Here is a 24,828-nt window from a genome sequence, read left to right as displayed (position 1 = left end):
CAGCAGTCAAAGTGAAGCACGTGGTTTAAATGCTTTCATAAAGCAAAGGCTAAGCAGAATCATGAATCAAAACACTGACGAACACAGGCAACAGATGCTGCACAACACAGACCTACTGGGTTTTTTCCTAGCATTTCAAAAGCTAGAGCACACACAGTTTAAAATATTCAACATGAGTGTTAGCAACAACAAAGCAAAGACTCATGCATGGTGGACGCCTTTCCTTCCCTCAAGGAAACATGTACAACAGAGTTATCAATGGAAGTCAAAGCCAGTTAATCAATAAAACGCAAACATCACATACAGTCCTCGTGAAAAAGAGGGCAAAGGTTTATGGAAAGCTTGCCAGGGAAAGAAACAGTTCCACTGGTACAATTTTTAGGCCCTTGCTGAAGTATATATCAATAAAAACAAAAAGCCCACTTTGTTTTTGATCTCTCGTGAGATACTTTGGTTTTGTTTTTAGAAATCAAGCACTTTACAAAGAATTAACCTTTAATTAAGAAATACATTAGAACTTCAGTTGGCAAATGCTTTCTCTCCATGTTAGAAATGTGATTGTCTGATTAGCAAGGACGCAGTTATCTTTCTGCTGAACATTTAACATCAGCAAAAGCTTTTCTTTTAACTTACAAAATCTTCACTGTTTTGCTCTATGACCTAAATCTTGTAAGTGGGGGAAAAAATAAATCAAACCTAACACCACAAAAACAAGGTTAAATTACTGCAGAATTGAATTCTGAAATATGATAAAAACTGGTACTGTGCTTCTGATGCTGTACCTTTCAATGAACAGTTCTTAAGAAATTTGTTCTTTGTTTTCTCTCTTGAAATAAAGCAGAAGGCTTTCTGATAGTAATTTCTCTGGTACATTTTCCACTTTATTTTCTTTCTGTATCAAGCAGCAAGAGGAAAAGTCTTTCTTCTGCAGTGTGATACTCACATATTACGCTGTGAGCATTTCTCTTTCAGAATCAGACTAGCTGTACCAATTACTGTTTACAGAAGCACAGTACACGCAGCAGGTATAAATAAACTTCAGATTGAAGTTGAGGGACATGGTTTAGTGGGAAGTATCAGTGATAGGCGGATGGTTGGACTGGATGACCTTGGAGGTCTCTTCCAACCTCAGAGACCGTATGATTCTAATCTTCAGAGACACTAGTAGCAAATGCAGGGGTAATGCTGATAAGGAGGGAGGTACCTACATCTTTTACCTAGAGTGGTTGACTTGGCAAAATTGACTTCTATGTATGCAATGCCAGTACTGAAAAATTTAACGTATAATGAGAAGTCAAAATGGTTGGCATTACAAAAACTTAATACCCCTTTCACTGAACTCTGAAAAAGTGTATTTAACTCAACTTCAAGGTTTTTCAGAGAACAAAATTCAAATATCTTCTTACATTATCAATATGTACATCTACACTTAATGATCTACAATGTTGGTGTTTAATGCCAGGCACCTCAGCTAATTTTAACAATATATGCAAGCATAAATTAAGATTTAAAAGGTTCTGTATCTTACATGGACACAAATTCCAATATTTGTCAACACACTCAACATGCATATCTACATAAAAGTCTGCCCATGCAACACACTGATTACAAGTTTTGAGAACACGCTGTTCTTTGACATCTCAAAGCAAGAATATTTTGTCAGAAACAAAAAGTAAGGAATGTATTGCTATCTTTCCAAATTCATTTCCTATCATTATCTCTATCTAAGGTGATAGAGAACCTAAAGTATAAAATTAGCATTAAGGTGGGTAGATCACTAGACAGATATGTTACAGAAGTGCAGACAATAAAAAAAGAACATTTTTTTCAGGATGCTGCAAAACCAAATGTCTTCAGCTATGCTCAACTCTAATTTTCTATACCAATCAAGAGGTAGTCACTTCAATTGCCAACAGTTAGCTCTCTAATACAACAAACAAAGAATAAAACTTTATCTTTAAGAAACAGCAAAGAAAAAGAAAAATGGGAAATTATGTCTGAATTTATATTCATACTGATAGAGGATATGCCTGCACTATGATGTTTGAACTTCAGGTCGAAATAAGAAACGCCAAGCAAGGTATAGAAATGCTAATACTTAGATCAAGGAAATTCCTTTTATTCTTTTTCATCTTGCTTCTCCACATTGCCCCTAACTCATTTCACATTTGTATACTTCTCCCTCCTAATTATGTGTTTTTCACAGTTTATTCCCAACCAATCATCACAGAGCCAGTTCTCAATTATGCATCAGTAAATACAAAGGGAGTTTGGGCCTCGGAATTTGATTCAGTGCCTTCAAAGTACGTCTGTGACAGCTCAGAGTAAATGTCAACTACAAATTTGGGAAATCAGATCAGGCTGAAGTTCAAGCAGGTCTGTCAGGAAGAGAATTAAACAGACTGATGAATAATCAGTCTGTTTGTGTGCATATGTGTACACAGCAGCTGTACGCAATGTTTTAAAGCCACATAAAAGCAGTAAGGCAGAACTTCATTGAAGGCACTAACAAAACATGCTGAGAATCTGCCTGCAGATCACTGTCTCGGACAAATCATCAGCTGCTTTATTTTTTATTTTATTTTTTTATTTATTTATTTTTTTTTTTTCACAGATGCAGTCACTCTACCAGAAGTGAATCCAAGCTCTCTAATTTAACTGGTTTAGAAAGTTAAAATTCACTTTGTCAAATAATTTTCTATGAATTTTTCTATTCTAATTCATTAGAATTATCTATTCAAAAAGTTTCAGTTTTCCAGAGCAAGGGAAAGCTGAAAGCATTTATTTATTAAGAGAACAGAGTGCTACATTTTTAACATTTCAACATATCTGCAGCAGCCAGAAAATCATGAATACTTGTTATGTGTTTACTAGAAACATACACAAATCCAAATCCTTGATCATACTGTGACAAAGAACATTTTAAAAGTCTTAATGCCACTGACTTCACTTTAGTTAAAATGCTCATGGGATGCACCAATAGGTTCAAGTTTTTCCAACATTCTCTTCTGCTCTCTGAGATGTGTATTCCCAAAAATACAAACTGAGAAGGGCTCAAGTCAGTAATTCACTTATGCACAGAGCAATGTATAAATATATTAAGGTGCAGGAATGATAGCTTATTGTATTCTAGCTTTACCATCCTTTATTAACTTTATCACTGTGTGAAAAGGAGAACTTAGTGGTTTGCTAACACTGACCAATAATTCTAAGAGGCTTTTTTGTTCAAGTGGTTAAAGCATCAAAAAGGAAAAAGACAGTTAAGAACTGAGTTAACTCTCAAAAGCAAATATAGTTCCTCAGATGTAAAAGAACTTCAATTATATGCCTAGGAAAAGATTTTCTATTTCATCTTTCTTCATGATATTCTACGTGACATGCAGTTAGCTAAGCAGAGAAGAAAATACTGACCTAGGTACTGCACTAGGCTACAGCAGGGGCACAGAACAAGGGCACACCAGCACAGCTAAGAAGAGATAATTACCCTGGATTCTTGGGTTCACTGTCTCGTGAACTTCCTCCCTTCAGCTTTCTAACCAGCTTCTCGCTGCTGCGTCTAATGGAAGCTCGAAGTTTGCTAAAGGAACCACTGCGTTTTAAAGATCCAGTGCCATCCTGAAAGAAATTGAACAGATGTGAAACTGCGAGAGTCCGTAGCCCTCCCCAAACCTGGTTCCAAAACGTTTACTGTTATGAATACTGACGTGGTAAAATTACCCAAGTACAGAATACTACAGAGCTACAACTTTACCAATCCAAATTGGTTTCTCCCATCAAATCGTATCAAAGATTTCTGAAATGTGAAGACATGCTCAAGTGATGATTCATAACAATTAGAAGAAAGCCACCACAATATGTCAAACCTTTCACCGCCACCATGGTACCATCTCGTATCAGCACATTGTGTTCAACGGATACAAGCCCCAAGCAAAAGCATTCCAGTCTAGGAAAAAACTGTTTTATTTTTTTTTTTCTAGACACCTCCATTAGTTGCAAACATGTTCAATTAATCCTAACATCACTGATCAGAGACATTGATGGTTAAATTCACGTGCATCATTTTAACTCTCACCAAGGCAAATGTAAGACACGTCAAAAATGTGTTTTCTATACCTTGCATTCATGTTTTACACTGCTGTGCTCATCCAAAGCTTTCAGACGAGCATAATTTTATTTTTTAATATTTTACTCTTAAAAAAAAACAAAACAAAACAGTTTAGTGAGATTAGAAGTGACCACTGCCTACTTCAGAAATACCCTATGTGGTTATGAGGAAGAGATGTGGAAGAAAGCAAAGTGCTATTAAGCAGACAAAGACAGACACCTGAGTTGGAGTGAGTTTATTAGAAGTTAGAAAGACAAATACACAAATCACTGAACACCAAGATTAGTAGAGAAAAGCATATTTGCCAAAATTTCACACGAAGACTAAACAGCAATGCTACTTTAGAATAATCATAAGTGAAGACATCCAGAGTTCCATATTGATGTTAACCATAATAGGTCTCTAAATACATTTTAAAGCACTTGGAGAACATGCCTTACTTTTAAGGGTTTGGGTTTGTTTTTTTTTTTTTCCTCCTGTAAAGATCACCATCATGCCATTTTAATAATATCTTGTGTGATACTTTTAACTACCTTTTTTCCCATAGTGAACAGCTACTTATAAAGTTCATTGTTAATTCTTTACTAATGTATTACACAGCAAATGGTTGTAATAACATTTTGTATGACTAGATACATATTTGGCAAAGCTACACGTGTACAGAAATAGAAACCAAAAAGACACCAGCACTGAAGGAATGGCCAGTTTACAGGGAAGTGTAGCTGACAAGAATCTTAGGGGGTTTGCTAAAACACAGCAGTCAGTACTGAAGAGAGAAGTTAAAGCTTGAAGATGGTGCACGCCCTTCATGCAGGAGACAGTATAAGAATCACACAAGGCATCTAGGCCTGTCAGAAACGGAGAGAGAAAAACTGAATGAAACTGTTGGGAAAAATTCAACAGTTTTCAATTTTGCACAGTTATGCTTGCAGTATTTCTAGGTCACACTCAAAACACTTTTTTTTTTTAGAGTAAGTTCTGAGTCTGCACTGCAGTACAGAGTGCAGGCCCTTGCAATTAGCAGAACGTAGATGTGCATTTACACTTCGGCCTATATCACTGATATGCAACATGTAAATGAGCATGAATGACTCCATGCTTTAAAACAGAATTGGTACAAAGCACAAACCATCTTTAAGAAGGGACAGCTTTAAACATTACGCTTTGTAAACAAATAAAGGATCTTTTTAGCTGATAAACACACAAAAAAGGGGGAAATAAAACCAGAAAGTGACAGAGCAAGGTGCATTCATTTCAGCTTTAACTTCTGTCAGGAATTTTCCTCAAACAGAACTGAAAGAAGAAAGGTTTTTCCCCGACCTCCAGACAAAACTCTGTTTACTTTTTAAGAAATCAGAATCTACCTGAGCTGTCAATTCAGTCTCGCAGATGGAAACTGGAACACAGTAATTACAGTGACCCTTGGAAATGGCAAGATACCTCACTACAAAGTGATCAGAAGATCCCAATTTAACCAAAGAGTATGTGTGGTTCATAGTCAATTGCATTTCTTTTTCGGTGAAGTATTGGATCAATGGAAGAGGTAATTATTCTTATGTCCTTCAATTAGTGATTTTGTAGTAGCCGTAATGAACCAGATAACAAAGGCAAGACACATTTGGTTGCTACAGGGCCTAACTTTTATTATTCTAACTGTATGGGAACTGCTGAGTCACGGCCTGAACCTCTGATTAATCACCTGAGGTGAGCCATGAGTCAGCCAGAGGAGCACAGCTGAAGGCAATTCACCTGTGCTGCCGGAAGGGGTGGAGCCTGGCTCCACCCCTCCTGGACCTATTTAAGAGCTGGTTACCACAGGGGAAGGATCTCTTCTGGAGATCCTCCTCTTTTGGTATCTTCTAGTGAGCTCAACCCAAGGGTAAGCTCTTCTACTTACTCTCTTTTGCGATCCTTGTTTGCTTTTGCCTTACCCTTTTGATTATATTGCAATTATAACATCTTGGTTATACACTAACTCACGCATTCAGAAGAAGCAAGCTTTTGGGTTCAAAAATCTTCAAATCTGAAATAAAAACATCAAGCTGTGAAGTTAAACATTTTCCGTAGGACTAACAAAACACCTTCAAATCAGGAGTTTAGGCTAGAAAATTCCTAAATCTAGCGTAAGCAAAACCAACAAAAATCAACAGAGATATCAATTTCTGTAGCAAAAATTGGCAATAAAATTTTTGCCACCATTGCTTTCAGCTAATACCTGGTAGCAAAATTTACTGCTTTTATTTCACACCTTGAAGCAGACTTGCATTCTCAAAAGCCTGTCTTTGAAGCTTATAGGTTAGATTAATAAAAGATATTTCCCCCCCTGAAAACATGACTTTAATCTCTTTCATACCATGAAGACTTTGAGTTGTCCTCCAACTGGCTGCCAAATCAGCTGACAAACACTGCAGCCACATGTACTCACTTGCTTTTTCTTTAAAGTCATGCAAGAGGGCATGATGTTATTTTCTTCTTAAGAAAGCGACAGGGACAAAAGAAGATGCAAATATACTCAGCGGTAAGAACTGTGAGGTAGAAAAGCAGATCTAAAATGATCCTAAGGGGAACTCTCCAGAATTCTACTTTCTAATTTAAGACAAAGTAATTAACTGAATTTTTAAGTATCTTCTGTTCACTTGGACTTCGTAAGTAACATGTAAACATGCTCTGCACAACCTTACTTGGCACGTTTGCTTTAGCTATTCATAGCAGATTTATATAAACAGACATTTCAGTTCTTTCTGTATGAATTTGTTACATTACAGCAAAGCATACAGTGCTTACTAGGAACTACATTACACTGGAACTCACTTAAATACAATATGCTCCCCCAACAGAAAATTTTTATTGAAGTTCGATGCTCTACAGACTCCATCTATTCTTTCTGACAGCCAAGAGCATGAGTCAGCTTGAGCACCTCAGAAGAATTTAAATGGAAAAGACAGGCCTTATTTTAAGCTCTCATCTGCCTGATAAAAATATTATAAAATTATACCTTGTGAAACAGAATATTTTGTCTGGAGGAGACACACGAGGGTAAATAAAGCTACACCATATATGTACAGGGAAGAACAGCACTGAGGTAGAAACGCTAGCAGGGTAGAGGGAGAGAGAGTTGCCCACTTTATGTAAAACACGTAATATAAGATTTCTTAAGAGAAAAAAACTGTAAAAAAATGAAGATCACAATAAAGCAATGCCACTTCAACACGCTAAAAAATGAGAAGTTTTGCCTTGAGAGGTCAAAATTTAATTTTTCAGATACAAGATTTTGTCACTGAGTTTCATTCAAATATTGACCTAGAAATACTGTCTGCTGCTTTACCAGAAGGTGCATTCGATCCAAAACCTGCATGCTTGTTTAATTAATGTCAATAACAGAAAAAAGTTTTGTCCATTTAGATCTTATAGTCATGCAAAGTACAGCAGAAATTAAGGGAGGAGTACAGTACACAGTTCTAGCAATGAATGGGCAAAATTAGAGTTAAAAGAAAAAAAAGAGTTATCCAATCTTACTTTGAGTTTATTAATGATGCAGTATTATTCACAAAAGATGCTGATTGACTGTCTTGGCACTGAGAACACCAATGCCAAGAAAACAAGAATGAGATAGAAATCAGAAGACAGAAAGTACGTTCTCCTTAGAAACTAAACCAGAATGTTTCATCAAGGTTTCTTTGGAACTGTAAGGTTTTTAACGTGTGGCTTTAAACAAAGATTGCTACTGTAAGAGAAATGAAACCTGATAAGACTCAGTACTGCAAAGTAGGCTACTTCCCCTCTCACAAAGCAAAAGCACACAAGCACATCACCTTTATAAATCAGCAGAGTATTTTCAGCAGAGCTAAAGTAGGGAGTTAGTTATCACTGCAATAGATAACTATTTAATGATATCCTATTGCTAACAGTGGGATAAAGCACAGGAGTCTGGTGACAGAAACAAACAAGTTCATAAATCAGATCTATTAACTGGAAGGTTGCACTGGCTTAGAAGAAAACAACAGAATGGTAAAAATATGCACATAAGAATGTATCATACACGCAGCTTTACTTTGCGACACTGTGTGTTGCACAGTGAGGCCAATACAAGTGAAACAAATACAATACAAACTCCGACTCCAATCAAATTTTAGTATTGGAATGCAATATTAATATTTTGGTTAAGAAATGTGAAATTAATGTCAGGCTTTTGTGATGGCACTGTATATTAAGGCAGATTGTGCAACAGCTTGTACAGTTAGGCTATCTCTTCTAACAAGTTGTGTAAAGTGGAGATTGGTATTATTTTAATATTAGGCTAATCAATTTACTTTAAGGCCTCTAATACTTAATACATCTCCATAGCAAATGTTTTCTGATTCCAACAAATGCAGTACTTTCAAATAAACATATAAAATAGAGGAAAACACAACATAAACAAGACAAAAATAAAAGCAAAAGTTAATTGCCAGAAAGTTCTACCAGTGAAAAGAAACCACTGAAAAGTAATTAAAAACCAGACCATAACCAGGACACTCAATCAGCATTAAAACATCTCAGTGTTAAATACAACTGCTTGGGATTCTTGAAGAAATTTCAGCATTCAAGACCACAATGGAACGGATACTTTACAATTTCAAAACTTTTTTTACTTTATCTTATGAAAAACGAGGTGTTATTTATTTCTTAGTCAATTCTGGATAATTACCAAAATAAAGTCAATTAACCATGAACCAATGACAACTCAATTGGCTGGTGAACGGATAGCTGTATTTGTTATGGCAGTCATTTATCTAGGCTATTTTCTTCAACTGTGTACTGTACTTACCCCATTCCATTCTACGCTCATACTCACTTCCTCGCCTCCATCAGGACCACTCTCGTACTTTACCACATCAACATTGAGACTTTCTCTGCTTCGCCTTTTTTCTGTGCTCTCAGGGTCATTGAGCACTTCAGCAACTCTCTGTTTATGAACGTTGTCAAGACCCTGACAATTAGATAAAACAGAATAAGTTTTAATGATATAGTGTAGCCACCTACAACTTGCACAATAATTACAGAAACAAATTCATCATCTTTTTGCTTTCAAAGGACAATCAAGATTAACTGTCCCTTACTGCAGGCATCAAACCAGCACAGAGCGGACAGCTACACTACTGGGCTGGGCATTCAGCAACTTGGCATTCTTCTCCTCCTTTCCATCTTTGTCAAAGCCTCCTGGTGTTAATGTCACTTACCTGAAACATTTTGGCCACCAGATTGATATTTAAGAATTTACAGATCATCAACAGTCAATACATTTCTCAGTCTTCCTCCTACCAAATGTTGTAGCGTTCATCTTCCTCTGGAAAGAACATCGCAGGGGTCTGAACAGCTAATCCCTATAACACTGTTTTATTTGTAACACTGACGTGTTACACTTCACATAAGAAATATTCTACACCTCTCACTTTGCAGCATTAGCAACAAATGAAGTAGGGCATCTTCTAGGGCACGAAGTCCAGCACAGTGTGAGAACACTGAAACCATACAGAAATCCCATCCATTCTATTTTTTACACTGTTACTGCAAATTGAACATGCATGAGGGAGAACAAAACCATGAAGAACTGATTCATTTCCACACATGGGAGAAAAAGTATCTCTTTGGTTTTAGCTCAGAAGGAGAAATGCATTAACCCTGTCTGTCCTTTAACAGACCTAAAATAAAAAAAGCAGTGTTAAATGCTAATAGGATGATAGCTGTGTTTCCTACTTGTCCAAATCTGGTGCTGTGTATAATGAGATATTTTAGAGTATAACACTGTAGACAGTACATTATACACCAATGAAAACCTGAAAAAGCTTAGGAAAGAAATAGCAGCAGGCTCAAATGGAAAATTAAGACCAGGAACAGTTTTTCCAAAGGTTTGGACAAGCCAGAAGTGGGCTGATTTAACAGAGACACTAAAAGAGGAGAATTTTTCTCTCAGAGAAGTCTACCCTTAATTCCCAAATAATCAATTCTAGGTCTCACCACAAAATAAATAAATAAATAAATAAATAAATAAAAATAAAAAAAAAATTGAAGCTTAACAATTATATACAAGCAAATTGCTTTTCCAGTCTTACTACTATTATATTATTCCAAATTGCCTTTGCATCCATTAACATTAAAACATCACACAGCATGACAACAGTAACAATGAATTTGCTTTGATTGGTAATAAGATACAACGCACATTTATTTTCAAAACATTTCAATGACAAAGACACCAAAAATGAACCATGAAATATATATAGCAAACTTTTTTTTTTACTAAGGATAATTCTCTATTATTTCCCTTCACCTTTGAATTTCCTCTGAAGAACTTTTCTCCCACGTTTGTTCATACATTCCTCTTATCAGTTTCATTGCACTTACCAGGCAAGCACTTGCTAATCTTCCATCAGCTAGTTTTGTTGAAGAGCAAACCTATCTCACCTTGTATCAAAGATCTATTGCTAAACTCACTGGAAGAGCATGAGTTTTATTTCACTTCTCCAGAATTCAGCTTGTGCAATACACCAAACACTGAAGAATATTATTCAAAATGCAACCACAAATGTGTATAAGCAATTGAATAAAAGATAAATTATCAAATAAGGTGTAGTACGTTATCTAAGTTAATTTACTTGAACTAAGAATTTGAGTTTAGAATTTTAGATGGCAGCATAAAAAAAAACACTTCTGAAAAATACAAGTCTTACTTACTATTCCACAAAAACAAAATTAAAATGGAACTATACAAGTTACTTTTTTATTTGTTAAGATTTTCTTATTTTTGGTTTTCCATTTCAACACTGACCAACAAGCCTTCTTTGCTTGTCCAGTCTTACGTACTTCTGTAACAGACATTGTGCAACATCCCTCAGAAAGAAAGGGAAAAAAAAACAAACAAAACACACTCTCCCAAAAGATTGTGGGAAAAAAAGTTAGTTTAACAACAGATTAGAGAGCAGAGAGCATTGAAAGAAATGCAGCAGCATCCCTCAATCTCTATATTCATCCCATCAGCATGCAAAACTAACAGAAACAGCAACTGATAAATTTGTAACAGCATTCTCAAAGTTAGAGTCAAGCAGCTGAAATTCAAGGAGGATACCAGGCGACAGACAGCAAACAGCTAAATGTTTATATGTTCTGAATAGAGAATAGGCACCAAAGTTGAAAATCTGCATGGCCATAATGCAGAGGTAACATATACTTGCCTGTTTACGAGATCTCATTGCTGCCTCCTCTAACGTTTCAGCAGCTTCAAATTTGCCTTGTCGTCTGTAAAGTGCCCCAAGGTTCTTCAATGTAGTTGTTACTGTTGGACTAATAAAAAAATACATATATACACATTATATACACTTCTCTCAGAGAGTGGTGAGGCACTGGAATGGCTGCCCAGGGAGGTGGTGGAGTCGCTGTCCCTGGCAGTGTTCAAGAGGCATCTGGATGAGGAGCTGCGAGATATGGTTTAATGCTTGTGGTAGCAATGGTAGTGGGAGGACGGTTGGACAGATGATCCTTTCCAACCTTGTGATTCTATGTTTCTATGATTAGATTCCTCTCAATTCACAAACTAATAAAAAATGAATTAATACAATATAATCTTTTTGTAGTTACTAAGTCTTGAAATATACTATAACTTATTACGCATACATGAAAAAACTGTTATGCCCCCTCAAATTGCATTAACATCTCATGCTATCATTAGTCAGCACCCCCAAACCTGAATGTTAGTAACCAGCCTCTGAATCCAGCCATGAGAAAACTGGAACGTTTCTTAGATGCATCTCAAGAGGCAAAAATTTAGCTCAGTTCTAATGTGTCCAACTGTAATTCTGAAGCATCCAGATGATGCGCTTACTCATGCACACTGACTGTCACTGTAGCACACATTAGTCACAAAACAGAACCACAGTACAGTTGGAAGGGAGATCACCTAGTTCAACTCTAAATTAACAATCCCACCAGTTTTTATTTAATAACTACTTTCAGCTTCTGTGCTGAACTTGAACAATGGAAGAAAGGAAAAAAACTCCACACATTCCACTAGCAAATCTGACTCCTGAGACATTTTTGATTCAATGATGCAAAGAGAATTAGCTCAGTCATAGTACTGTTGCTTGAAAGTTTGCTCCAATAAGAGTAAAAAATTCCTCATGCCTTAGAATGAAATTAAAACAAAGCATGCATGAAAAGCAAGTATGATGCAAGCTGAAATTCCTGTTTCTCTTCTTCCAAGATAAGATGCATGCTCTCATTCACACAGATTAACATTCTTCAGGCTTTAAAAACTCGAATTCGGGGGTTGGAATCGATGATCTCTGGAAGTCCCTTCCAACCCCTACAATTCTGTGTGATCCTGTGAAATAACATATAAGCGTAGCAGTTTTAGCTTTGCTCTCTTATGCCAGACAGAAACTCAAGGCCCAGGTATTTACAGTCTTTTTCACTCCTGACCTTCTCTACGGGTTTTGCTGGGGCTGGGAGAGCACGCGAGCCAACTGAAAGTATAAAAAGAAAGGTGACCTGCACTAGATCTCATCAGCCTACATTAAAAGCCTCAGGATTGCAAACTGCTGCCATCTGCACTCCTGAAAGCCAGCCTTCAGCCTGAGTATCTAATACTGTACTTCTTGTTGCTGTAAGCAAGTTGCTCATTTGTTTTCATTTCAAAACATGCTTTAGTCTGACATTTCTAGATACTGTCTATTGCCATGTGATCTATCCAATAAAGGAAATACTCACCTATCAACTTTGCAAGCTTTGTACCAGCCACCATATTCTCCAAAAGATGTGCCATCTTTTTGCTTTCCCTAAAAAGCAAAGTAGCATTATAGAAAAATAACTCATTTGTAACTAAAATAATAAAAGCTCCAAAAAAGATTTATGACAGTGGCCTTACTTTGCACTCTTCTCTCTCTTCTGCATGCATCCAAATAGGCTTATTTTCATCTAATGAAACAGAAGAAAATATTTTATAGAAGTACAAAGCCACAAAGCATTCACTGCAATATTTTAACCCTTCTGAAATAAGGCTAAGAACCACAGAAAGAAGCACCAGATGAATGTAACGTTTTTTAATTGTTTTACAGTTCTTTTTTTCTGATCTGAACTTGGGAAGTTACTTCTAAGAAGCTCTGAAGTCGATACATACTGCCATCCATCTATCATGTACCTCATTATGTGCTAGCAAACATGCATTTGTTTCTTTTACCATAATGATTATTTTGACATCTACTAAGTGGTGCATATGCTACTGTCACAGAATGCAATAAAAACTGTGATTTACAGTTGATGAAATGGATTTAACTTCAGTGTACAATGTAACTTGTACAGTGTAAAATATCCTTAAATTTACAGAGTAAATATTCTTAAATTTACTGTGTAAATTTACAGTGTAAATTTAAGGATATTTTCTAATTCTTTGTATGTTAGAGAATGACTCATCAATATATTCAGTGTCCTTAGAAATTTGTTCCAATGACTGGAAAGTGACATTTTCAGCATCTATAAAAATGCCAAAATCAGTTTCTGATGTACATAAAATAAATCATGCCAGAAATATGCTGCAAAGGATATAAACCTAACCAAGGCTCCCTTACTGAAGAAAATTTCATTTTGAATTAAATGTTACTGCTGTATCCACTGAACACCTTTTTATGCTGAATTTTACAATACTTTAATGCATCTGCTATCTCAATTCTCAAATCTGCTTCAAGCAGACAATTCTAATTAGGATAAGATCAACCTCCAACAGATTTTCTTCCCCAACTACCACAAAAATTAAACATACTTTGAAGTCTAAGGACGAAGTTTCTTACCATCTACAGAGCCAAATTCCCGTTCATGAGCACGAGTAAGAATCTCTTTGTACAAAGTTTCCGCTTGCTTAAATTTGCCCTGTTTTAGGTAGCAGGATGCCTAGAAAGAAAACACCCCCAAAAAGACAACAGCACTTTTTTAAATTTAGTTTGAGAAGTAGTACAGCAAATACAATACATTCTGAATAACGCACTGAATACATTCAATTCACGAGAAAATCTCACTTTAGATTTACTTATAAGAGCCTTACCAGGTTATTTTTTGTTTTTGCAACATTTGGATCATCTGGTCCCAGCTTAGTTTGGTAAATTTCCAGCGCTCTCTGATAGTAATATTCTACCTCCTCATATTTACCCTGGTTCTGGCATAGTAGAGCCAAGTTATTTAACTGTTTGGCAACATCGGGGTGATCTTTCCCCAGGACCTGGAAAAGAAATATCTCATATTAAATTATTTTCCAGTAATCATACCAGGGTTTAAAAGTGTATAAATAGCCCACTGGTATTGATTTGTCAGAAATTTCAACATGAAGATGATGAAAGAGAAGGATATGATAATTACTCAATGATATTACAAATCCAGAAGGCTGTAGAGAAACTTGTAACAGGCATATTTTAAACCACACAGTTACATTAAAAGCAGCATACTATACAAATAATCCTGAAGATGCAGACATTCAGTCACATGGACCATGATAAATATCCCCATAGTCCTAGAATAATCAGTTCAAAAAGTTTAAGTTCCCTGTTTAATTCCAGTGCTCTTGCCAAATCAAAGATCTCTCAACAAACGAAAGGGGGAAAAAAAGGTAGAGAAGGTTTATTACAAAATACAGAACTTGGAATACACCCAGTGTGCTGCAACAGTTCTGTAAGAATTTAACATGGTTTTATATTTCAGACGTTGCTAACTACTGTGATTGGCCTGGCAGATCTGTCCAATCAAAACACAGAACAAATGTAAGGATGTTTAATCCTGCCCCCAAAAAAGTCTATTCAAAGGTGTTCTGTTTGCATTGTTTTGTTGGGTTGCTAGTTTTTTGGGTTTTTTTTTGTTTTTGTTTTTGTTTTTGCAATTGTACCTTTTCTCTGATTTCCAGAGCTCGCTTACACAGAGGTTCAGCTTCTTTGTACTTTCCCCGTTTACCATAGAGAACTGCAAGATTATTTAGAGTTGCTGCCACCTGCCAACAGAGAGAAGTATTAATTACGTCAATTTGCTGATCCAAATAACTATTAAATTAACGTACTTGTTTTCAAATTTTCCTCTTGAATTTTGCAAACGAAGAGATTCCCAAATGTCATTCACAAAGTTACCCCCAAAGTTATATATGCTCAGGCCTGCCTCGCTTCCAAACAAGTGGCATGATGAGAGACACCCCACTGATTTTTAACACTGGGTACAGAAGTTCGATTTATGCCTCATTTAAAAGCAGCAGCAAAACAAATCAGAAGTACACCTTCAATCTGAGTTCACTCAATCAACAGTGATTCGAGTAAGCAAATTAACAATTTTCTTTATGAATTCATTTCCCAGAGAAGATCCATGCAATCTGATTCAAAAATCAAGTAAGTGCAGGTCATTTGTGGTGAAACAGCATCAAATATAATGCTTGTATTCAAAAGAAAACAAAGAATTTTACAATGTAGCCTCCTACCTGTGCTGTATAGACATAAGCCAGGTCTTAAAAACTTTCCTGTTGAGTTTAATATTAGAATGAGTTGAAAAAAAAAAAAAATTCATCAAAAAACAAAGCTAAAAATATAGTATTGCTTGTATACAAACCGCTGGATGATCTTTGCCCAAAGTCTTCTCACGGATAGCCAAGGCATCATTCAGGAGATTCGCTGCATCTTTGTATTTGTTCTGGTCTCTGAAATTTAAGAAGTGATCATTAATACTGAGGATTGAGAAGAGATGTCATAATAATGAAGCTGGCTTCAGTACTGGACTAAAGATGTTACCATAACAGCAGATTAATTAAGAATACATTTAGGAACTGCAAGACAAAAGCATGAAGCTCATAACTAAAGTAGCTAGCAGGTTCAATTTTGACTGTGCTGTCCAATTTATGTCTCAAGATTACCCAGGAGGGGAGTAAACTCTTCAAAAGGGCTGACAATAGCAGGACTAGGGGAAATGGATCCAAGTTGAAGGAGGGAAGATTTAGTTTGGATGTTAGGGGGAAGTTCTTTACTAGGAGAGTGGTTAGGCCCTGGAACGGGCTGCCCAGGGAGGTTGTGGATGCCCCGTCCTTGGACGTGTTCAAGGCCAGGCTGGACGGGGTCCTGGGCAACCTGATCTGAATGTGTATGTTTGGTGGCCCTGCTAGGCAGGGGGGTTGGAACTACGTGATCCTTGAGGTCCCTTCCAACCCAGGTGATTCTGTGATTACCTGAAAGTGGATAACCAACGCATGCTTCTTCACCATACCAAATAAGGAAGGGGCTGGTTTTCAAAAATGCTTTGCTCTCGCAACAAAGGAATAGACAAAAATGCAGCAACTCGCTTGAATTTTAGCGTGGGTAGACATACATTTTAATGGACTCTCTTGAGGGTTTTAAAAAATAGGCAATGGAAAATAATAAGACAGCAAAAATGCTAGCCTGAACACTGTCAGGCTACAGCCAAATGTCAACTATTCGTTCAGCTGGCATTTATCTATGTCACTATACAAACCTGTACACCAAAGCAAGTATGTTCAACATAGTGGCAACGTCAGGATGGTCATGGCCTGAAGTCTTCTCCAGATCTTCAAGAGCTTGTTTACAAAGAGGTACAGCAACCTCGTATCTACCTTGGGAAGCGTACTGAATAACAAGATTATGAAGGGTCCTTAATCTTGCTGGAATTTCATAGCCACCTTGTTGGGCAGCAGCTGCTGCACTGCTATGCTGCTGTTGGACTGGAAGAAACCCACAGGATTTTAATTTGTTTAAAAAGATTGATATAACTTGAAGACATTTAACATTTTAAACTCAGTGACACACAAGAGACTTGCTGAATTCTATTTCTTCAATACAAAGCATTAATATTAGAACAAACATACCTCACTTAATTCTTCACATTCTGTTCACGCTTCATAAACAAAGGTACTGCATTATTATTATTTTACAGTTTTACTAGCTCAGGAGGTCTAATTAATAAACAAATGGAGAAAATGTCATACTTCACCTCAGCAAACCATTAACAGTTCTGAAGACTATAATACAATTTTACAATCAGAAATATTAAAATTTCCCTATGGAAAGGAACACTAACGCAGACAAGCAAAGCACTGGCAGAACAGGTCAAATTATTCCTCCTTTTTCCATTATTATCTTTCTCTAAACTTCTCAGAAACTTCTGTTTTGGCTCATTTCCCTTTGTCATACCAAGAAATGCCTAAGGTTGGCACAAAAAAGATTAGAGCACCTTGGCTGCCACAAGTAGCAGCTATAAGGGAAAAGGCACCAAGTCAAAACCAGTGTCAACTTTTTGATTTTACTTCCTAAACTTCAAGTTTAGCCATCTGTTTTCCTTAGCTACTGGTTGTTGGTTGTTGCAACCCCCTCCCACTCCTCCAAACTATCCCTTTTCTCTTAGCCTAGGAGATTTCATCTCTTACTCATTTTTATCAAATTATAAACACACAGAACAAGGGTTCCTGCTGTGAGACCGACTTTCTTCCCTCTATTAAAGGAAACACTGTCACAGCAAGCAGGAGCCTTTTTCTGGCAGTGGAATCATACAGTTCCAAACCTACATCCACAATCATTGCCTGCCAAGCCACTGAAACATTTGAGTATTTTTTTTTTTTCCTGGAGATCAAGGAAATTACCAAAACAGCCCCACTGTTTAAATCAAAACAGTAAAAACATAGATGGACCACACAGGTATACAGGCAGTTTTGCCACTCAAAACTTTCCTAATTCAAAAGCTCTAGGTAAGGCCAGATAAGCTCAGGATAAAGTCCATGATCAACACTTTCATAATCCCTGCAAATCTTCCCCCCATTGCTGTTGCTCATATACTCCATGCTTGATAGCATGGTAACCTTGTGTGTGCTCAAAATGGAAATTCAAAACTCTGAATTTTGATTAATTGCTAATTGATTAGCAAGGCAGTGCCCTTCAGACACTTTTTTTTTCTGTGATTTATTCACTAAGAATCATTATACAACTAGCACACTGTGTATACACTACCAATATAATGTATAATATAAGCTTTACATCTGTAAGAAAAACAATTTCAGTAAGGCTGATCTGTCAATGGCTTCTGTCAACCTCTAATTCAAACTTCATACCTATTCATTGGTCCCTCTGACTTGAAGACAAGACCTCTAGAATGAGTAATGAAGTAAGGAAAACAATCTTAGCAAAGGACAAAAGATTGAATGAGAAAGGCTCCATGTCCCAAAATGTTAAATCAGATCATTTAAAAGGTCATTAACAGAATTACCATCTGGGCAGACGACCAAAAAACTTCAGTGTTTCAGAGAATGTGCCCCTGTCACCTTGAACAATTTTCACCATTCTGAGGCCCTCAAAAAAAAAAAAAAGACCGTGGGACCAGTTTCGTAGTGAAGTTAGTTCCAGGAATTTTGCAACAGCTAGTAAGCTTTGAAAATCTAGGCCCCAGTTCTGCACACCACAGTTATGACAACTGATTTTCCTGTTTCATTATTCTAGTAGGGCAAGAGGTATTCACTGCTTCACTCTGCCCCAAAAGACCATACATGTGGATTCACTTTTCTGATAAGCATCCTTAGCCTCTGTATTACAGAGATGTAGTAAAACTGCAATTAGAAATGTACTTACTTCCCTGTCCTTGGTCATCTTCATCATTGGGAAATAAGTCATCCAAAGGCTCTTTGGTGGAATCTGTATCTTTGTCCTCCTGTAGAAAAAGCCCAAGCCCAAACAAATTGTTATACAATTAAATCTAAAGCATAAATTTAATTTAACCCTGCAACACTGAAGGAACTTTCCACATCCACAACCTTGGAATTGCCAAGAATAATGCTTCTCATATAAATTAAATGAAGGTCTCATGTTCAAGTGTATTTACACCCTCTGTCCTAAAACAATATGGGACAGCTTCAGGAGATCCAGGAATAGAAATCAGGTCTCCTAGATCTCGTTTTTTTTTTCAGTTCAAATTAAGCTCCTAAAAACACACTTGCTACTTTTACCAAAACGTTATGCCTACAGAAAAGTACCCACAGAAGAGCAGTACTGAAAACACACTTGTCCGTTGTGCATAGAAGTCATACATGCAGTTGTAGATAAGCAAGCGAAAAGAATAAGGAGACTGATCTCCAGAAGGAAAATAAATTTGAACTAGTAACCAGAAATAGATTATCCTCCCATCTTGTTTCACATATGTGAAGCCTACAGTAAATATATATATATATAGTATATACAGTATATATATATATACTGTGTGTATATATATATATATATATATATATATATATATATACAGTAAATATTTATATATATATATATATATATGGAGAGATTTGATGTTCTCAGAAATTTTGAAGTCAGTAAGAAAACCCAGCTGCATATTCCTTTTTTTTGGCCCTCTGTCGGACACTTTTTTCTATAGAAGAAAAGGTAACTGCTGCTGCTGGCTCTCAGACTCAATGGCTGCAAAGCAGGTGCTCTGCAAAAACTGGCAGATTGATGAGACTATAACCTTCCCACCTGATATCCATTTTTAGACAAGCTGATTCCAAATTTACTTTGAGTATATATGCAATTGATAAAAGGGTAACAACAGGGACTGTCCGCGCGGTTAGTGAAATCATAAAGGTGCTTTGTTTACTTTGTTACTACGTGCCAATCAGATTTCAATTAGTGTTGTTATTTAGACCGTCTACAGATTATTGTTCAACCTTTAGGGCATAGAAGTCAGAGTATTCCCATCTCCTGTACCTTTTCTTCTCTTTAAAGTTTATTAAACAGACTTCATTGGCAGTATTCAACCACAAATACCAACTCATGAATCAACTCTGAAAAATTCTGAATGCATCTGGTCAACTCTATGTTAAACAGCATTTAGTCAAGCAAGAATAAAACACATTTTCACCCATCATGTTGCTATTTGGTTATAACTGTAAGATATGACTAAGTAGATCTGAACACACAAAATGACATCTTTTCTACAGTACTGTCCAGGAGAAGAAATAAAAAGACAACATGAAGAGTAAATTACTTAGAAGTCCTTTCAACTGGTTAAGTCACTTCTGTAAATTAAAACTGTACCCATTTGCTCTCTGAATCTAAGAATATCTAACAAAATAGGTTAGGTAATAATGACTGAAAATGTACATATGATCACAATGTTCAGCAGAAGGTGAAGAAAGGGGATCCTACACCAGTGTAAATTTGCAAAAGATAGAAGTGATAGGGACTACACATAGCTTGCATTAGATACAAACAAAGTATTTTTCCTATAGTCAAAATAATTCAAGCCCCCTTTGTTCTTAGAATCCAAATAGCTTGCACTGCTCACTTATTTATAACTGCCGAGTGTATAGAAGGAAATTTTTGGGCAAGTTCAGTTTATAATTTTTAAGCTAGCATGACACTTTTTTTTTTTAATATCTACAGGCAGTAAAACATTTACTCTCTTACCCTAAGAATCTAAACTAAGTGACACTAGTATAAAGCAAGCACTTTAATGACATGTTTATGTTAGCAACAAATAAAAAGCTTCCATCTGTCACACATAAATGTGAGCTGGTTTTTCCCCACGCAGCTACTTACTGATGGTGAAATATCATCATCGTATTTTTTTAATTGATTCATGAATTCTAGATGCTTCTTCTCTTCCTCCAGCTGAGCCACAGATTGCTCACTTTTCTGTAGCTTCTGTTGTGTATTGGCCAGTTCATCCCGTAGCCACTGATTTTCCTGACACAGTCGGCGAACCTGAGCACGCAGTTTTTGCTTCTCTGATTCCACTGCATTTAAGTGATTTGACAAGGCCATCATTACCTAAAAGGCAGAAAGTATCATATCACATGACATACCTCCTCCAGAATGCAGTCCTGTATTCAGCACTAAAGTGTTTTATTACTTAAAACCTGCATTTGTGAGATCTGGACACAGAATAACAATAATACTTCAGTGACTGTTATACTATCTAAAGGTGCACACAATTACACCAGCACATAGATGTAGATATATATGAGATATTGGAGCGTGCAGATATCCTACATATCTGAATCATTTTTATCCTGTAACATGATAAAGCAGCCATAAAAACAATCTGCTTGGATTTTTTTTTTTTTGCAAAGCAACGTCAAATGAAAAATGAGTTTAACACTGGTGAAAGCCAAACTCTACATACAGCACACTCTGCTTTCACTGTTTATGTTAATATACCACCAATACAAATAGAAAGCATACCTTCAAAGAATGGGTCAGGGGTGATAATAAAAACCTTATTTTAGGAGTGTCAAACTCATCTAAGTTATCAGTATTTCACCTCCTCAATTTCATGTTTCTTTGAAGCAAAGTTACTTTAATGTGTTTTTGAACTGAGCATTTAACATGAAATAACTGCTGCTTTTAACTAAAATTTCAGGTTTCAAAAACAAATATTAATTCTTCAAAAACTACTTTTTCCTTCTAAAGGAAGATAAAACATGAGGAATAATTCCCAAACACCAGTTCGAATCTCCACACTTCAGCACCAAGCTGTTTATGTATTCAAATTTAACATGCATTTTCTCATTCACCTTCTGCAGATGATACCACCCTTTACTACAATAGTTTATGGAAGTTAGCACTTAGACCCTTCTTTAGGGCATAAATGAAAGTTGCTCAAATTCCATACGAAATTCTTAACCTTCAAAATGCATTAAAATTCAATTTTGATTTGTTAAGGTATTCAATAAATATTGGAGACTTTTAAACCCCAAGAGCGCTGTGAGCTTGTATAAGGAATCTCAGAATCAAAGGAATAAGAACACAAATGTAAGATCACAGCAGAGCTGAAAGGTCAGTCTCCTAACCCTAAGGAAACTCATTTGTGCAGGACCTCCACACCTGTACTTCAGAGCTAAAGTGCTGATGCTTGGTTCTTGTTTGAGCAGCTCGTTACCTGACTAATGCCATGGAAAACTAATAGAAAATAGCAGCCACCTCACCAAAGCAGAGAGGAGCTTAGCTATGGGCTTCAGGGCTTTGAAACATAATGTATAATTAGTTCTGTAACACAGTAAGACAGCCTCTATTAATTACAGCAGCCTGCTTCCTTAACATGAAATAATAACTTCCATGACTCAGCGTACTGCTAATTTCAGTAAGACAAACGTACATCCATCAAAACCGATTATGTTTAAATTTCCAATCTGAAGTCAAACAATGGTCTTTCGTTATTTTTTTAATGCACTAAAAATTTAGTCAAAATCTGAAATGCTTTATTTCTACTTGAGCTTTACCTGTGCTTCACTAAGGCCGAGCTCCAGCATCTCCAGTGACTTTCGAATCATGTTTGATTTTTCTTCAACCAGATTAGTTTCATCGTCTTTCTTCAAACATTTCAGTGTTTCAAGTAAGCTCTGTAAAATTGAGTTGTGCTCATTCTTCAGTGCCTCCAGTCCATTAATCACTTGCTTAGTTTTGGCAATGATTTCATCTTGAGTGAGCTTCTCCAACTTCTCTTCCTTTAGATACACCATTGTGGACATGTTTTCATACATTCTGAAAAGGAAGAATACAATAGTTAACCAAAAGGTAAAAATAAAACTAGAGATTCTCTAAAAGTATGCACTGGTAGAGCTTTTCTTTCAGTCATTAAAACATAAGAATTTGAAATGCATATTCATAATGGTATTTTTGTGCAACTTCCACAAAGTTTTAAGTCCTGGCTTTGAACATTTCAAGGCTTCCAGTTTCTATTTCCAGAGTTAAGATTAACACCAATTCATGATTCAACAATAAATGAAAAATCTATACATACAACAACATGGCAGAAGAATTTCTAATGAGCACCAAATAGGATTCTGGTTTGTGCAGAAGCAAGTATAAGAGCTGCTGTTGAAAGAATACACTGTAATCTGATAGACGCCACTATTTATGCATTACAAATGTATTATGTATTACAAATATCCACAAAACAATGCTAGAAGAAAACAGCATCAACCCTCAGAAAAGGCTGAGAGATCAGTTAAGAAAGAAACTGAAGTCTTAGCTTTTCTAGTCCTTGGAAAAGGACAATCTGTTTTAAAATTAATAACTGCCCCCTAAGGCGTTGTTGTTACACATCTAGGTGTTCATATAGAATCACATACAGACGTTTGACTGTCTGTGGATTCAGACAACTGTTTTAATGAAGCTGCAACAGCTGCTGAATGCTAAATGTATAGCACAAACTTTGTGAAAAACATTTCACTGTGCAATTTTATCAATAGCTCACATACTACATCACGGCTATAGGACTTCTGGATGTTCATAAATGCCTCTACCAAATGCAAAGTGTAGAATGTCCTGTATTTTTATGATTGCACGTCCTGTTAATGAAGTGACAGCCAAGTATAGCAACACCAAACTACAAACAGATGATGGAAATCAATTGACCCTATTTCATCACCACTAGAAAAATCTCCTATAATGAGAACAGAGAACGTAGGAGGATACGAATATCTTCAAGTGTACTGGGAAGAACACAAAGGAACAAGCATCCACACGTGCACCTCTTTGTGACAACAGCTGGAAGATGTGCTTACCCTACAGCATTACATAAATAGAGCACTGCTCATTCTCTGCACACTCAAACCACCCTCTCTGTTATGACTTTCTTTCTCAGAGAAGAGCCACATACTGGTTTATTTTGTTATCAGCTATTGTCTGAAAACACAGATAATCTAGAAAGCAATTAATTCAGTTTTACCACCATTTAGCTTCACATGAACTTCATATTCATACAGAGATGCAATCTGGAGCATTTGTATCTGTATGAAACACCAAATTTAGCTGGCTAAGGAATCAACTCACCAAATCCTGATGAGCAGAACACTAATTATATATTTCCCGTTTATAACCAGAGAAATATTACCTGAAATGCATAAATACCATTTTTTAAAATGCATACTGTAAAAATCACGTATAAATGAATTACATATAATTTAATGAAAGCAAGATCTGTAAATATACAGATATTTACATATTCTAACAAGCACACTCGTATGAGGAACTGTTACGGGTTATGCTAACTGCAGCTCACAGATCAACTTTAATTATCATCCTGGATACTTACATGCCTTCAATTAACAATTTCCATCCTGAACACAAGAACAGAACCTTTGATCATATGGAAATAAAAAGGCAGAGGACATCTAGAAAACAAGCTTTCATTTTGTGTTAGAGAAGTTTGAGAAATCTCATTTATAATTACCCAGAGCTTCCCTACAACATTTTTTCCGTACTCCAAAATGAGTTTGTAATCATTTGCTTCTGTCTCATGTGAACAGGAGTAGCAATTCCTTCTGTGAGCTGCAGCGCTTTGGAGTCATTCTGTAACATCACAGATGGAAAGGAGGTGTGTGCTTGTGTGTGAGCTGCATATGGAGGTTTAAAATAAGAATTTGTACATATAAACCACAGCATCAAAATGAAATGAACACTGATAAATTAACAGCCACTCACTGGTACTAAAAGAATAAACGAATAAATGAAGTAATACCAAAAGCTGTATCAGGCCTTGTAAGACTCAACCCTTCGTGTGAAAATGAGTAAAGTAGCTCCTGGGAAGTATCTATCCAACAGAAGAAAACCAGCAAAGAGACACATCTGGGTGCACAGTTGCATCTCAGGTGTGAACTGGCACCACGGGGAAAAAGTGGTTGACAGTGTTGTTCAGGGTTTTGTATGTTATACTTTGGAGAACAAATGAGGAAAGGGAGAGTA

At 36.3% G+C, this 24,828-nt stretch overlaps 1 protein-coding gene across 7 annotated transcripts in view; it reads right to left on the bottom strand.

The window, feature by feature from the left end:
• KLC1 (kinesin light chain 1) overlaps positions 1 to 24,828 on the bottom strand; it is a 60,901-nt gene that overhangs the window by 7,053 nt on the left and 29,020 nt on the right. For 4 of the 7 annotated variants that reach the window (XM_042866936.1, XM_042866927.1, XM_042866966.1 and 1 more), the window contains exons 2-14: positions 22,362 to 22,623; positions 20,680 to 20,910; positions 18,724 to 18,802; positions 16,604 to 16,829; positions 15,710 to 15,797; positions 15,006 to 15,107; positions 14,175 to 14,348; positions 13,924 to 14,023; positions 13,005 to 13,054; positions 12,848 to 12,915; positions 11,317 to 11,425; positions 8,913 to 9,074; positions 3,485 to 3,615 (exon numbers count right to left, since the gene is read on the bottom strand). In XM_042866936.1, coding sequence (XP_042722870.1) covers positions 3,485 to 3,615; positions 8,913 to 9,074; positions 11,317 to 11,425; positions 12,848 to 12,915; positions 13,005 to 13,054; positions 13,924 to 14,023; positions 14,175 to 14,348; positions 15,006 to 15,107; positions 15,710 to 15,797; positions 16,604 to 16,829; positions 18,724 to 18,802; positions 20,680 to 20,910; positions 22,362 to 22,622 — 1,781 coding nt within the window. In that variant the 5' untranslated portion in view covers position 22,623. The other 3 variants (XM_042866955.1, XM_042866975.1, XM_042866984.1) reach the window with 2 other exon arrangements.

This window comes from Lagopus leucura, unplaced genomic scaffold (assembly GCF_019238085.1).
Source record: "Lagopus leucura isolate 7727_CA_CO unplaced genomic scaffold, USGS_WTPT01 Super-Scaffold_1, whole genome shotgun sequence".
NCBI classification, from domain to species: domain Eukaryota; kingdom Metazoa; phylum Chordata; class Aves; order Galliformes; family Phasianidae; genus Lagopus; species Lagopus leucura.
Note: the sequence above shows the minus strand (reverse complement) of the source record. Positions and strands in the feature narration are given on the sequence as shown.